At 61.4% G+C, this 15,500-nt stretch overlaps 1 protein-coding gene across 1 annotated transcript in view; it reads left to right on the forward strand.

Annotated features, from left to right (window-relative positions):
- Window positions 1–10,607, forward strand: part of NPDC1 (neural proliferation, differentiation and control 1) — a 41,062-nt gene extending 30,455 nt beyond the window's left edge. Inside the window, exons 3-9 of the mRNA XM_067309173.1 lie at window positions 6,104–6,211; window positions 6,438–6,614; window positions 6,783–6,849; window positions 8,198–8,282; window positions 8,492–8,571; window positions 8,801–8,897; window positions 10,343–10,607. Coding sequence (XP_067165274.1) covers window positions 6,104–6,211; window positions 6,438–6,614; window positions 6,783–6,849; window positions 8,198–8,282; window positions 8,492–8,571; window positions 8,801–8,897; window positions 10,343–10,420 — 692 coding nt within the window. The 3' untranslated portion in view covers window positions 10,421–10,607. The remainder of the gene's footprint in view (window positions 1–6,103; window positions 6,212–6,437; window positions 6,615–6,782; window positions 6,850–8,197; window positions 8,283–8,491; window positions 8,572–8,800; window positions 8,898–10,342) is intronic.
- The last annotated feature ends 4,893 nt before the right edge of the window (window positions 10,608–15,500 follow it).

The following is a 15,500-nucleotide window of genomic DNA, read 5'->3' on the forward strand; positions in this document are numbered from 1 at the left end:
CTTCCTTAGGAGAGCGGATGGCAGCCAGGCACTGCTGGGTTTGTGGGTGCTTTTGCAGCGCCTGCGAGCAGCATCGCCCGGCTCCGCAGCCAGCTCTGCAAAGCCGGCTCTGCAAGGCAGCCACGGCTGGGGCGGAGGGGCCCTAATTTGGGGGCTAGGGGAAAAAAGGGTAAAAGATGTGAAAACGGAGCAGCCGCCTGGCCCTCGGCTGCGTCTCAAGGATGCCTAACCCTTTAAAGGGGCTGCCCACACAGCCCCTTTAAAGGGTTAGGCATCCTTGAGACGCTGGTGACGCTGATCCCGGGATCCCAGCTGTGGCGTTACTCGCCGCGGCGCCGGTGCCGCGATTGGCTGCGGCTCCGGGCAGGAGCGTGGGCAGGAGCCGGGCTTCCTCTCCCTCGCACCCCCGTGCAGGCAGCTGGGCCGGCCCGGAGAGCAGCGGAGCCACACACAGCAACCCGGTTGGGGGGGTGGGGGGCACTTTGTTTTTTCGGGGCAAGCCGCCGCCGGGAGCTCGTGTCGAGGCGATGCGCATGAGCCGGGCTTTGCTCCCCGAGTGCCTGTGTGCCTTGGCGGCTGCGGGCATTGGCGTCGCCGTGTACCCGGCTCCGCACAGATTGCAGCAGCCCGCAGGTAAGACAGACTCCCCGGGGTGCATCGGTTTTCGGCGCACCGCGGTGGAGCCTCCGGTTGCCTCTCGGGGGGGGTCTGCACCCCCCAAAACGCTGCTGCACAATGTGACGGCACCTCGTGCATCCCGGGGAGGAGTGGGGCCGAAGCTGCGCTCGGCTTGCCCGTACCGCGATGCTTGTGCTGCCGGCAGAGTCGGGAGGGTGCGATTAGGGCAATAAATGGATGTTCAGCTGTTTTGCGCCTTCCCATGGAGGCTTGGACGTTTTGCAGTGTTGGCGCCAGGTTTCTTCCACCTAGAGCCGAAACCCGCACGCATCCCTTCTGGCTCTCTGCTGTCCCCAAACCCGGCCCAGAACAGGCAGGGCTGGGAGAGCCGCCGGGGCAGGATGCTGGTGGTGCCTGGCCCGCTGCGGGCCAGCAGCGAGGCCGCCCATGAGAGGGCACCCGTGGCCCGTGCGTGCCCAGCACGCCCTCAGCGCCGCAGCCGGGCTGGGGGGGGCCGTGGGGAAAACCCGCCTCGGCTCGGTGCCAGCTGAGCAGCGGGCTGACAGCTCCTTGGCTGCAAGAGCGAGGGCGATCCTAGCCTTTCCCAGGAGGCTCCATCCATGCCAGCAAAAGCAGGTCGACTCTCCTGTTGGCTCTCGCGACAGCCCTGTGCCTGGCGCTGGCCTCGGCAGGTTTCCCTTTCGGCGGGTCCTGCTCTAGGCTGCAGCTGAAGGGTGCCGGGGGCGGCTCTGCATGGTGGCGGAGGCGTTTTCCACCCGCAGGAGCGTGCCCAGCTCCTGTGGCCTCCCCCCCCCCCCCTTGGCTTCTGCAAGCCGCAGGGCGCTGACGCCCTTTCCGCCAGCCGCGGGTCGCGGCGCACGCGAGGGCGCTGCTGCCGGGCGCCTGGCTCCGAGCCCGGCGCTGCCTCCCCCGGGGGACGCTGCCCCGAGCCTGCGGTTTGGCACCTCCGCTCTGCGGCCGCTGCCTGGCCCCTTCCAGCCCCGTGCCAGCTGGGCAGGCCGGCGGGGCGTTTGGGAAGGTGCGGTGGCCGTGCTCCGGCTCCCACAGCCGTTCCTCGCCCCTTCCTCAAGGGGCTGACCCAGGTTACAGTGTGCAGTGACCCTGTTTCAGGCTCGCTGGCGGAGCAAGCCTTGGGGCGGCCTCTGCTTCCGAAGAGGAACGGGGAAGTGCAGCGGTGGCTCCTGCGCGGGCTCGGCCGGGCCAGGGCGGCGCAGCCTGGGGAGGTGCCCGGCGCCGTGGGCAGGACGCTTGGGTGCTCTGGTCGCGTGTGGTGCCCATCTCGCGGCGCCCCCCAGCCCCATGCCCGTGCAATGCTCGTAGCGCAGGCAGGGAGGTCTCCTGCTGCGCTGACCCTGGGCAGAGCAGACATAACGCAGCTCAGGGGTCACACTGCCGCCTCCGTGTCTGTGCGGCATCCCAAGCGCCAGGCTCGGTCTTTGCAAGGCTCCCTGTGTCGAGGAAAGAAGTGACCCTCACCGCTGGCTGCGGCGTTGTCAGGCTCGGCAGCCGGTCCTTGCCCGCACCAGGTGGTTTGGGGCAGTCGGAAAGGGTCGGCTGGTGGGTGCTGCCGTCCCTCCTCTCCGGAGGGTGACCATACCCTGAGCCCGGGCCGGGAGAGGGCTCGGCAAGCGACGGCTGCCGAGCTAGGCTGGAAGCTGGGCTGCTCCCGAATGAGCTCTTGGGCTCTGGTGTTTGCAGAGGGAGGGGGGATTTTGGCAGCAGGGAGAAGCTGGAGCTGGGAGAAGGGGCCCGCAGGGAAAATGGGGCTGGAGCGCTCCTCATCCCGCCACTTGGCCCAGCGGCTTTGCTGGCGGCATCAAGGCGGCTTTGTGCAGGTCGGAGCAAGGAAGGGGGTTGTTCAAATTAGAAGCAATCCTGGGTGCTGCCAGCTCTCCCAGCACCCATCTGCCTTTGAAGCGGGCTGTTCAGTGGGTGCTGGTCAGGCGTTGCGTGCTGGGCCTTTGCGCTGGCCAGCACTGAGGTTAAACTGCTGCTGTGCACTGAACACACCCTGGAAAAACTTCGTCCTGACTGATGTGGATATCACAGGAGAAAATTTCAGCTTAAAAGCTTTTGAAATGTAACGGCAAAACACAAAAAGGTTCTAAGTTTATTTTTAAGACTAGTGAAATGGGGATTTTTCATAGCTGAAAGAGAACCTGGAATTCTGACTTCGTAATGAAAGAGAGCGAATGGTTAGCCAGGGCTCTGCTGGCAAGCCATGAAGAAGAGTACTCATCCCTTTCAGGTTTTTTGAGTGCTGCTTTAAACTCTCGGGAAGGTTTGGAATGCTGTGCCAAGCGGAGCCAGGAGCTCAGGTGGCAGACTTTGCCCGAGAGGCTCAGCGAGGGTCACGTGCCAGGCACTGGGCTCCGGCCCCTCTCCACAGCCCCAGCAGCAGGATGGGGCCCGCAGTGCCCAGCCAGGCGCTCTGTGGCCCTGGGCAGCTGCTTCCAGCCTTTACTGTGTGATTTTCCAGCTTTTTTTTTTTTTCCCCCCCTTAAGCAGGTCACATTAATCCTCTTGAAGCATCAGCTGTCGCAGTAACAGCCGCTCAAGGCGAAAAGGTGTCACGGCAGAACTGTGAAAAGTGTTGTGTTTCCATTTAATAGAAGTAGAAATATAATGATACAATGTGGTTCCCCACTAGGCCTGAAGGAGAAACTTTCCTGCAGACAGGGCTATCCCACGGGATTACTTAGCGCTCTGCAAACCTCTGGGACCGTGGCCGTAACAGCGCGCAAAGCGAGCCGAGCAAACCTGAGGGCTCTGTAGCGCTCCAGCTCCATCATCTCCTGCCTGACCACTGCAGGGCTCCCTGGCGCCAGGGTGCACCCAGCCGGGGTCGGCATGCACGCGCAGCACAGGGCAAGGGTCGCCGGCTGAGGGCTGGGGAGCCGAGCCCTAGACCAGGAAGGTCCCGGGAGAGCTGGGGGTCTGCGGAGCAACGAATCTTTGCACTCATTTTTGAGCCCTTGTGTGCACTTGTTTAAAGCAGGTGCCGAGGTTGCTGGCTAAGCCCGTGGCTCCGTGAACCAGCCTTTAAGGGAACCGCCAGAAATTAGGTTTCCATCCAAGTGGTAAGAGCAAGGTGCAGACCTGATGAGGGCCTCACCTTCTTCAAATACGTGCAGGTTAAATGCTTCGTTTCAGAGCTGAAAAGTGAACGTGCTCTCCTGGCACGAGCCAGCCCCCTGCCACGGTTTCCTTTTATATGGCTTAAGGTTATCTGACCCACTACGTCTCTGTTTTAAACTGATTTTTAGTGTGCGCAGACAAGCGGAGGTGGCGGGGGGGATGGTGGAGGGGGCTTTTGTGCCAGGACCTGGGGAGGGAATCGGTGTTTATTTCCAACACATTCAAAGTGCTGACAAATTCCAGAGGAGCTGTAATTGTTATAACCTTGAATTATCCTGGAACCAAGCTGCCGTGGTACCACCTCGCCTTTGTGTGGCTCCATTTACCCTCCAGGGCTTCCCACTGCGGCCAGCCCTGGCTGAATACGGCAATTGAGAAGCAGAGGGAGCCTGAACCATCTTCCGCCTTTGAAGTGGAGTTTAATCCTGTTAAAAGCCCAAGGCTTCAATAGTGGCCCCTGATAATGCGTCTGCTAAGCCCTTTGCAGGGGCAGCCTGGAGTTGAGCAGGTTCCTCTCCTGCCCTGGGAGCATGGGTGGAAATGGCCTGCAGGCACAGGGCTGTGGAAGCCACCCTTGGTGGTGACACCCAGCCTTCCCCACTCGAAGCACTCAGTGCTTCACAGCAAATTCGTGGTGAAAACACCCAGTTTCTCAGTGCGGGTCCTCACCTGGCTGGTTTAGCAGCCTGTTGTGCAACCTGCCGGCTTGTGCACAGGGCTTTGCAAGGTGGGTGCATTGCTTGCTCCTGTTTCATTGCTTCTCTACTGAAATGCCCAGCAAAGCCCCAAGGCTATCGCAGGGTGTTCTCGTTGCAAAAGGCAGCAGGAGCATGTAGAAATGACCCCGGACCTCTTGCTCGGAGTGGACAGTGGGACCTGTTGTGGCCAGGGAGCTGAGCGCACCCAGACAGGACAAGAGATCTGCAAGGCTGGTGGCTGCCGAGAGGAGCTTGTCCAGACACAGCACAAAAACAGGGTCTGATGTGTCCTCACCACCCTAGCAGCACACTCTGGCTCGTTGGGTGTCCGGCGCCCAGCAGGGCATCCTTGGCTGCTGGGCCAGGGAATGGGGCTGGCGTCCCTGCCAGGCTGGCCAGCCCCTGGGAACGGGACGGGGCGGGTGGACGTTGGGACGGGGCAGGAGCCTGGCTGGGCAGGGGGCTCCAGGAGGACACAGGTTACAGCTTGCACTGGCTGTTTTGGAGGGGGTCACCCCCTCTCAGGTTGATTGCTTTGGAAACGTGAATACATGCTTCCTGCGAATGCCGGGAGCCGTTGTCTGTCTGGCCATGTGGCTGCTGGGGCAGGTGGGGATGGGCCACGGCCAGCCCTGGGGGACAGGGAAGGCTCTCAGCAGCCACTTGCGTGAAGGATAGGTGGGCGATTGCTGGTCTGGCTGCTGTCTCTGGAGGATACCCACCGGCGCTTCCGGCGTGCTGCGCTTGCCCTGTCCTGCCGTGGGCAAGCAAGATGCTGTTACACAGGTTTATAGCCCCACTGGATGCTGTAATGACCCCTCAGGGCGCCCCAGGACCATGGACTGTCCCCATCACCTTTCTCTCTGCTCCAGGCCGGTCCCTTCTGGCCCCACAGCCGGGGGTTAACCCAGCTCCCAGCAGCTGGCCGGCCTCTCCTCTCGCCCTCCAAGGAGACCGGGTTTGGACCCGTGGCTCACAGGGTGAGGAGGAGCATGACGGCCACCAGCCTTCCTCTTCCTCCGCATCCTGGTGGCAGCCTTGTCCCCAGCCAGGTTTGTGACCTGCCCTGTGCAGGCGGATGCCTCCGGGCCACACTGCTCAGGGTGAGACGGGAGCACCAGGGCAGGCAAGGGCTGGCAGTGCCTGGCATGCCATGGCCAGGCTGGACTGCTCCCCAGCCCTGCTCTTCCTCTTCTTCCTCCTCCTCTGCTGGCTCTGCACAGCACCTGGGGCAGCTCCTGCTGTGCAAAGGGGCTGTGTGTCCCCTCGCGGATGCAAGGGGCAAGTGCTAGGACTCCTGGGTCCCTTTGCTGGACTTTGCTACTGGCCCTTGGTCCGGGGCCAGGCAGCCTGGGAGTCCCCTGGTGCAGGCAGCAGTGGTGGCTTCTGCCAGGGAGAGTGGCTGGCAAACGGGTGAATCCGGCTAATATCCAGGCCCTCTGCTCCCATTGTGTCCTTGCCAGCACTGAGGTTGTTTAGGAGCACCTTGCCAAAGGGGCCACATCCTGCCAGGTGCAGAGCAGAAGTAGGCCCCGCAGTTGGAGGGTTTCCCGCCAGCTGCTGGGGACGTTGGCGTTGGGCGGCCCTGGCTCCCCCATCTCACGCTCGCTGCGTCTCTCTTGGCTCAGGGAGGACTTCGGTTCCCAGCTTGGAGGAAGAAATCGATTTTCTGGCGGACGTGCTGGCCAGGCAAGATGCTCCTCGCCCCCACCCGCTGCGCGATGGCAAACCCAGAAGTAAGTGCCCGTCCTCCCACTGTGCTGCTCCCAGTGCCCCCAGGCCGGACACCCCACGCAGGGATTTCTCCTGTTTTCCCCAATTCCTGAGCCTGAATGATGCGTGCCAGGCTAGACCTGGCTGTCCCTCTCCTTGGTGGAGGGACACCTACTCTCACTTTTAACCCACGGTACCAGGCTGGCGCTGCTCTGCTCATGCCCCTGCTTTCTCCTGCCTCTTCTGCAGCCGTCCCAGCCCCAGTGGGGAGGCATCGTGTAGCCAGCATGTTGAGCGGGGAGTCTTTGCAGAGGGATCCTGCCGGCAGCAAGGCAGCCACGACCCTCCCCACCTCTACCACCGAGGCAGTCCAGAAATACCCTGTGAAGGCATCGCCCATCCCTTCAAACGATGACGTGGTGCTCGGTAAGATCTAAGGGACGGGCCTCGGCGGAGAACATCTCGGCGTCCTTGCCCGTGGGACGCGGGCTGGTGGAGGCCGGGGCTCTGCGCATCGCTCAGCTGGGCGCCGTGCCATCAGAGCTGCCACTGGGCTCACCCCCGCTGTCCCTCTGTGCCATCCTTCCTCTGCAGGGCTGATTGTGGTGTGCACTGTGGCCGGGATCTCCGCTCTAATTGTAGCTGCTGTCTGCTGGTGCAGGTAAGCCAGAGGCTGCTGGTCCCAACGAGTACCTAAGTGTCCTTGTGGTGCCTGGAGGAGCTTGTTCCCACACTTTTCTGGGGCCAGGGCAAGGTTTGGAGAAGAGGAAAATAGCTGTCCTTACTTGTCCCACCACAAATGCACCAGTGCCTGTGTCCACAAGGGAACAGTGTCTGCCAGACGAGGTGGAGTACAGTGGTGTGGGTACATGGGATGCCCCTGTGTCAGGCCGGGAGCAGGGGGTGCTTGGTTTGGCATCAAGCTTTGCCTTGCGCCCCCCCCCCCCCCCGACATTGTAGGCCAGGCTGGATGGGGTCTGGTAGGAGCCTGCATGAGGCTCCAGTGTACTCAGAACTCATGATCCCAAAGCTGCCTGCTGCTCCAGAGAGTTTTTGGGGGCACAGAGGTGTTGGCACCCGACCTGCCAAGGTGCTAACTCTGCTTTCAGGGAGCAGAATGCATCACTGCTCCAGGCCCTCCACCTCAGACCCTGCTAAACCAGCTCACTGCTTGGTGCAACTGGTGTGCACTGGGTTTCAGGGGACCTCTGGTGCTCTCTGACCCTGACTAGCAGAAGCAGGGAGTGTGCACAGAAGCAGCTCTGTAGTTTTAAAATAGAGGAATATAGCTTGTCTCCATAATGCCCTCTGAGGGCCAAGTCTCCAGGAGCACATGGCCTTCCATGGCATGACCCAGCACTCAGGGGACTGCAGGAACAGGATCTGAGGCTCAGCAAGTGAAAAGCCCCATGGAGTCCGTTCTGCCTCCTTGAGAAACCCCATGAACTGTGGTTTCCTTTTCCTTCTGAAACATTGTTTTTTAAGTACAATTCAGGCTTTACCGCTCAGTCCCTTTCTGAGCCATCCCAAGGTGCTGTCCCACGGCAGCAGATCCTGCCACGCAGTGGTCTCGTGCAGGGGAAGCACTTGCCTGCGCAACCCCAACTGGCCGTGCTCAGCCATCATACAGCCCTCGCCGCAGTGCTCAGCACGACAGGGAGAGCAGACGCTCCACGACCTCCTCGGAGCCAGGCTGGGAGACTCCTGTGCTTGGCCTCTTCCTGCCCTTGCTCTGCTCAGCAGCCAGACTGGCACTTCCCAGCCCCTGGAAAGCTGCCAGATCTTCGCTGGGTCGTCATGTGCCCAGATCCCACAGGATGGAGATGACCGACTGCATCTCGGTGCATGGGCAGGACCTCCTGGCTTGGGGGTGCTGCTGACTGTGGGTGCCCCTTGCAGGCAGTGTGGATCCGGGTCAGGGAGCTGAGCTGAAGCGGGGTCGCTGGGTCCAGTTTGGAGTCAGCTGCTCTGGTCGCTCCTGCCCAACTGCTGTCCTCTCTCCTTGGCAGGCTGCAGAAGGAGGTCAGGCTGGCGCAGAAAGCAGACTACTCAGCACAGAGAGCATCCAGCCCTTTGCCCTACGACAACATCTCGGTAAGGTGCCGGGTGCCTCCTGGCAGGGCATTTGGTGCCCAAGCCAGGCCTACACTCCTTGCAAGAGGCTCCCAAAACAGAGGCAGGGGAACAACCATCAGCTCGGGCTCTGCTTTGGGCCACTGTCCACAGGGCAGAGACCATGTCCTGGGGAGGGCTGGTGGCTTGCCAGAGCCCCGCGTTCACGTCTGCTATTGCTCTCTTCGCAGCCTGGGGACAAGACGCTGGCTCAGAGCGCCCAGATGTACCACTACCAGCACCAAAAGCAGCAGATGCTCTCCATGGAGAAGTAAGCAAGCTTGCCCTGAAAAGAGAAAGCAGGAGCAGCCTCCAGAGCTGCCCTGGGCAGAGGGTGCCAGAAGCCGGGGACGAGATCATGCGGTTCTGGCAGGAGCCCCAGTCACTGGGTCTTTGACCCAGCGGGCAGCACCCTGGAGCGCGCTTGGCCATGCCGTGCCATTAACTGGGAAATCATCCCTCTGGGCTTCACCCACCCTCTCTGAAAACTCTCCCCACAGGCATAAAGAGGAACCCAAGCTGCCAGACTCTGCGTCATCTGACGAGGAGAATGAGGATGGAGACTTCACCGTATACGAGTGCCCAGGGCTGGCTCCGGTAAGGCACGGGGTCAGAGCGGTGGCTGGACTGGGGCACCTGTGAGCTGGCTCCTGCCAGCCAGCACCCTCTGCGCAGTCGAGCCGCAGTGGGGGCAGAGGGGAACCTGCTCATCTGGGGTGTGTGGGTCCTCAAGAGGAGACCTTTTAAAAATGTCCTTTGTCAAACTGTGTGATGGTCCAACCCCCCTGTGTCCCCTGTCAGCTGCCGGCAGAGCACCCGCCATCCCACTTGCTTCGAACACCAGGCACTCTCCCAGCCAGAGCTGCTGGGGCAGTTCAAGGCGATGTGAGATGGGGCTGCTGCCGGCCCCCCTGTCTACGCTGGGTGCTGGTGGCCATAGGGGCTGGCGGTCACTGCTTCAGGCCCGGAGCTGCCTCAAAACTTCCCTCGCAGGGAACATGAGGCTGGCTCAGCGCTGCAAGCAGGGCTGGTGGTGGAAGCAGGGGCAGCTGTCACGGGTGAATGGGTTTGCGCTGCTGCAGACATGCAGCCTGGATTTGCTCCAAGTGTTTGATGGACAGAAATGCGGCTTCCAGACATGGGGACATTCCTTGGGGAGTGCTGCCCTGCTTTGTCTCGGGAGCTGAGAACTGGAGCATCCGTTGGCAAGCCAAACCCAACCGCCCCTGAGATACAGGCGATGTGGCCACATTGGGGCTCCTGGACACAGGAGCTCTGGTTGCTCCTCCTTGCGGCCCCCAGGCCACCAGCCAGCCAGCGTGGGGGATCCAGGCCCCAGTCCAGGACCTCCCTGGCCACTGGGTGGACCAGGGGAACCGTGGCCAGAGACCCCCCTCAAACCCAGAGGGGACTTTTCTGGCCCTTCGGCTCAATGGGGACCCTGGGGAAGGGCAGCTCCTAACAGCCCTGCTACAGGCCGGGGTGTAAAGAGCACAAAGGGACCCAAAGGGAGCCTTTCACATGGTAATGGCTGTGGTGCCCAGCCATCAGGGCCCAGATTAAGGGTCATCATTATGTCTTTACAGGCCCATTAAAGGGCTGTTGATGGCACACTGGCAGTCTGGGGAACCAACCCATTCCTATCAGCGAGCCTGGTGGGTGCTGGCATGGGAGAGCAGTGCCGGACTGTGTTTGTGTGCACTGCCCGTTCCCCCCTGGAGCATCCCATCCAGTCAGAGCATCCCAGTCCGCTCCCTCCCACCCCAGCATGGAGCCAGGACCTTTTTCAGCCGTGGGTGCTGGAGCCCTGGTGCATCCCACCTGGGACCAGACCGCCTGGGCTCCCACCCAAGCCTCCCTCCCTCTCGACCTGTTTCTCCTCTGCCTGGCTTGCCCGTGAGCGGGTGCTGTGCCTCGGGGCCCGGCGTGTTGGGTTTCAGTCCCGACCCCTTACATAGCTGGGATGCGGAGGCTCACGAACCCAGCTGCTTTCTGACCTGCTTTTCTCCCCTCCCTCTGTCCTGCTCCCACCACCACTGCAGACCGGAGAAATGGAAGTGCGAAACCCGCTGTTCGACGACTCTACCTTGCACCCCTCGAACCCCAAGTTGCCCCAGTAACACCCTTCCTCTCTCCTCGTGCCCGAGCTCGCTACGGACTGTACGCAGAATGCCCAAACCCAGCGCAGGCAGCACCGCCAGAGGGGCACCCACGCCGAGGCGGAGGGGCCTGGGGCCGCGGGAGCCCGGCGCCCCCCGCTCTGCCAGACTGTTCGCTGCCTGCCCAATAAACACCCACTAACAGCTATGGGAGGGGGGGCTGCCCCCCCCTTTCCAGCCTCCTTGTTCTCTTTGACGGCATGAGCGCCTTCCTGCCTTGCCCCGCAGCTCCCCCGCTGCTGTGTCCTCGCTGCTCTCTGGGGCTGGTGCAGATGTGCTCTCCCCGTGGGGCGCCCCGAGGGCGGCTGCTGTGCTGGCACAGAAATGGGGGGCTGCAGCTCTGGCTCCGGGCATTTGGCTTCGAGGAGGGGTCGAGGGCTACTTTTACAGCTGCAACCAGTCTAATGCAAGAGCAGCCGTGAAAGATCTCAAGAGGGAGTCGGAGAGCACCAACGGGGCCACGATGCACTCCCTTCTTCAGTTGAAAGTGCAGCCGGGATTGGCCTGCCGCAAGCCCCTCCAGGAGGGATGGAAACTTTCCCAGGATTTGGCAAGCATCTTTAAAGGCTCTGGCTGGCACTAGGATGCCTGGTCCGTCCCCTTCTCCCCTGAAAGCCCCTGTAACCGGGGCCCTGCTTGAGAAGCCCAAACCAGGAGCAAGAGGGGGATAGAGAGGCTGCAGGCTTTGCTCCGGGTGATGCATCCTCAGCTGCTGCTGCTGCAGAAACTCTCCCTGCGCAGTGCACGGCTGCCTTCTCCCACCCTGGGCCCTGCAGTTTTACCTCTTTTTGGGCAGCTGGTCCCCAGAGATGCCCATGATGCAGGAGGTCCAGGTGCCTTTGGGGACCCCCTTGCCCGGGACAGTGGCTGGGCCCATTTGCAGCACAAGCCCCTCAGATGGGCAGAGGATTTCCTCGAGCTGTACTTGGGATGTTTAGGCTATCTCCATCTTCTCCACTGCTCCAGCCACCCCAGGGCCAGGTATTGAAGCGCTGCGGGGTGCTAAGGTCGAGGAAGGAAACATGCTGCCCCTATGCAGGGCTGCTGGAGCTCAGCATTGCTGGGGTTCACGGGCAATGGTCAGAAAGGGTTAAATGTTTTGGGTTGAAACCTGCCAGCAGTGGAGGACAGAGAGTGTCCCTGGGGCTCGAGGGGCCAAGGCAAGACATAGCCAAGTAGTCGTTCAGACGATGGCAGAGCTTGCCAAGCGATGGGCGCAGCGAGCACCCCCATGGCCCGTCGCAGAGCCCGTGCAGCCGCACTGGGACCCCCTGCCTGCTGAGTGTCATCCCATGCCCTGCCTTTCCCCGCAGCCACGTGCCTGCCCCAAAGAGCTGGTCCCCTTCACGGTGTCCCCTTGTAGGCAAAGCCTGGGCTGCTCCACAGCAGCCGGTGCTCTCTCCACAGCAGGGGACAGTCACTGAGGTCCATCACAGGACAGTGCCCGGCTCCGGAGCCACTGCCACCCATGGGCAGTGGGTGCAGGGGAAGGGGGGGGTGTTGTGCCCCCTTGCCAGCCCTTGCTGCCTTGTCCTTGCTCGGAGCCCGGCGTCTCTCCCCAGAGCCTCACGGGTGGTTGTTGCATGCGGGTGGCTCATTGCAGGCGTGGGAGATGTGGGCACCAGGAGCAGCATGCAGCTGGGTGCTGGCAGCAGCGGGCAGAGGTGTGATCCCATGCCGGCGAGCGGTGGTGGCGTGGAAACGTCTGCCCAGCGAGGTTTAAAGGCAGAAGCCATCACCTCGCGGATGCTTTCTCTCCGACGTGCTACATTAAACGTGGGTCGCTGCCCCTCTCCCAGAGGCTGTCGTTGTTGTATGGATTGTAGTTATTTTAAAAAGGAGATTTTATTAAATGACCATGTTTGAGACCCATTGCGAGTGTGTGGTGTGGGGCCAGGCGGGCTTCTCCCCACCGCGGCCCTTGCTCTGTTGCGTTGGATGCGGTTCCCACACGGGGATCCTCTCGCGTTGAGGTGCTCCTCTCCCAGCCGTGTGCCTGTGAGCAGCGGATCCAGGCTGGCACCCCTGCACAGTGCCCAGAGCTTTCCTTATTCCTAGGAAAAATGAGTTTTAACTTTTGCTTCTCAGACCCCCATGCATGGGCATTTGCCAAAGTGTATAAGCTGTTAAGGCAGGTGGGTGCAGGCTGCTCTCTCCCCCTGGATTTGCACCCTAGCCCCTAAAGCGGTGTCAGCCCTCCTGCCCACCTAATCTCTCACCCTCCAGGGCCAGGTCCTTCGCACCTTGGTCCCAGGTTCAGATAAGAGCTATCGCAGCCCTCGGGTCCTCCTCCAGCCCGGCATTGTTTAGCAGGGCTAAATGTATTAGTTCCTCTCTCAGCCCAGCTCTTTGATCACGCTAACCCTGTTGTGCTGATACGATCTTGGCTCCTCCGGTTTCGGCAGTGCCGGAAGGTCGGGTGCTATTGTCCAGCCCTGCGCCGGGCATCTTGGTCACTTGGTGACTCACCATGGTCAACCGCCCAGGCACAGTTGGGGCACTTGGGCTGTCCCCGCTCACAGGCTGCCCTCACTATTCACCCCATAGTGGTGTTGCTGGAGGGCCAGGCTGGCATTGCCCTGGACTGCGATGGGTGCCCTGCCACTGCCACTGGCCCCCGGGGACCTGCAGGGCCCATCAGGCTGGGACCAGGCTCAGCCTGAGCACCCAGATTTGGCCTCATGTGCTTGATCTATGTCCACTCTCCAGGGCAAATCCATATGGATTTTTCAGAGGCGAGGGCTCACACAGACACCGGCGCCTCTGAAATCACAGCAGCCATCTCTAGTGGCTTTTGGTGGAGGCCTCAGGGTGCTGCTCCCTGCCACTAGCTGGGACCCTGGAGCAGAGCCGGCAGATGAGGATGTGGGGCTGCTCCATGGCACAGCCTCTGTGCAACACGCTGCCTCGTGCCCCAGGTTTGTGCCAAGACCTGGCCACCCTCAGGGCTGCAACACAGCTCCCAGCTGTCTGGCGAGAGTGGCAGCTCCCGCGAGCTGGACTGGGGTCATAGCTGCTTAAACCACTGCAGGAAGATGAGCCATGGCCCCTTTTGGAGCCATCAGGCTGGAAAAGACACTGGGATTTCCCTGCCACAGAGGAAAGGGGGAGTTGGGAAGGGGGAACCATGAGTCACGCCATGGCTAGATGGGTGCTGCCAGCACGGCAGCCGCAGAGCCAGGAGCCCATGCCACAACGAAGGTGATGCTTCCCAGGCACAGTGAAGTCCTAAGGCCAGAGGGGTTTTCATGCTCTTCTGGGGCTTCTCTGAGTCTTTGGTGGCTTTTGCTCTCTAAGAGCTGAAGCCAGCATCCCCCAACCTCCCCCAGCTGGGTGACACAGCCCCCTCGGCCAGTGCTTCCCTGCTCACGCGGGGAGGAATGGCAGTGCTGCCGGGCTGGAGCTGCCTGCAGCCAGGGAGCCCCTGGGAGCCCTCCGTTCGCTCTGCCGCCAGCCAGGAGACACTCCTCTGCTGCCTGCCTCTGGCTGCAGCCCTGCGGGGGGGCTGCATTGCCCCCGGCCCCCTTAAACAACCCGGTGCCATGATCCAGGGCATCCTGCTTGCTGAGCCACCCCTTGCTTCCCTGTTGAGGAAACCCAGACCATGCACCCCTACCCTCCCAAGTCCCCAAATTTGCTGTCCTTTGTTCCTGCCCTTGCTCTCCCAGCCTCTTTTCTCCATCAGCCCTGTCCTAACAGAGATTTGGGGGCTGTCTCAGAGCACTGCAGGCCTCTCGGTGCCCACTGAGGTCTTTTGGGCAGCTTAGGGTTGTCTGAGTAAAATCCTGTTGTTCACTCCCGTGCCCTGATGCAACGGGAAGACGCCTCTGCCTCAGCACCCCGTAGCATCGCTCAGAAATGCATGGCAGCACGGCGTATTGGGGCATTTAAAGCCCAGAAGAAGCATTTGTCCTGGAGCAGCACATCTGTTCTGCAACAGCCCAGGGACTTGGACACCAGGGCTGTGCTGGGTTCTCTGCTCAGCCCCAGCCTGTCTGTGCCTCAGTTTCCCCCCCCCCCCCAATAACTGCGGAGGGGAAGGGCTGGTGATTCAAGCTTGCAGTTACATGGGTGATGCCCGAATTACAGCCCAGGCTCTGTACTGCTGTGCTGCAGAGGCTGATTTAATCAGGACGCAGATCTGGACCAGACCATCCTCCAGGGCTTTCATCTCAGCCTGGGCTCGTACGCTACAAACAGCCCTTTCGTCTTCCCAGTGTCAGCAAGCGGCATCTTTCCAGCTAAGCCCCCTGCTTAATCCTCGCCAAACAAAACAGCTACATGGGGCCAGGGGAGCTGAGCAGAGGGAGGTCCCCAGCTGTGGTGTGAGCCTGGAGGACCCAGGCACCAGGGTCCAGGGGGATGGAGGCGGAGCTGAATGCCCTGCTCAGCTTTGACAAGGACCTGGGGGAGCAAGACGTGGGTCGCAGGGGGTGAAGGGGGCTGGTCTTGCCTGATGCTATCATGCCAAGGGCACATGGGGAGGGAAGGAGAGCAGTGCTCAGCTCTGAGCAGTTCTGCTCCTGAGGTCGACACCGTCATGGCCGAGCGGTCTTGTCCCACGCTCGTGGGCAAGGCTGGTGAAGCAGGACTTGCCAGGCCATGGTCCATGGACCATGGACCAGGGGTGCAAAGGAGGCTCTCAGTCACCCACCCCCAGCTGCATGGGTCTGTCTGTCTGGCACTGACTGACCTGTCCAGCTGCAGCCAAGCAAACTGGATTGCCATGGAGGAGCTTCAGTTTTGCTCCCACAGATGGGAATTTGGGGGCTAAAACCGCCAGCCCGACCCTTGTCAGATGGACCTGGAGTGAAGTTTTTCAAATGAGGACCCAGCTGGGCCCTTCACATTGCTGCTGACCGCCTCGGCCCCATGCCCACTGTGTGCAGGGCTGCAGGCCACCACATTGCTCTGACTCAAGCATATTATGCATTAAACTCAGGGGCATCCATCAGAGTCCCCTGACAGCTTCTATCTCACCTGCTACAGGAGAGAGGGTGGGTTGACAGTGAATAAAATAACATCTTTGGCCACACATTCT

This window comes from Apteryx mantelli, chromosome 21 (assembly GCF_036417845.1).
Source record: "Apteryx mantelli isolate bAptMan1 chromosome 21, bAptMan1.hap1, whole genome shotgun sequence".
NCBI classification, from domain to species: Eukaryota; Metazoa; Chordata; class Aves; order Apterygiformes; family Apterygidae; genus Apteryx; species Apteryx mantelli.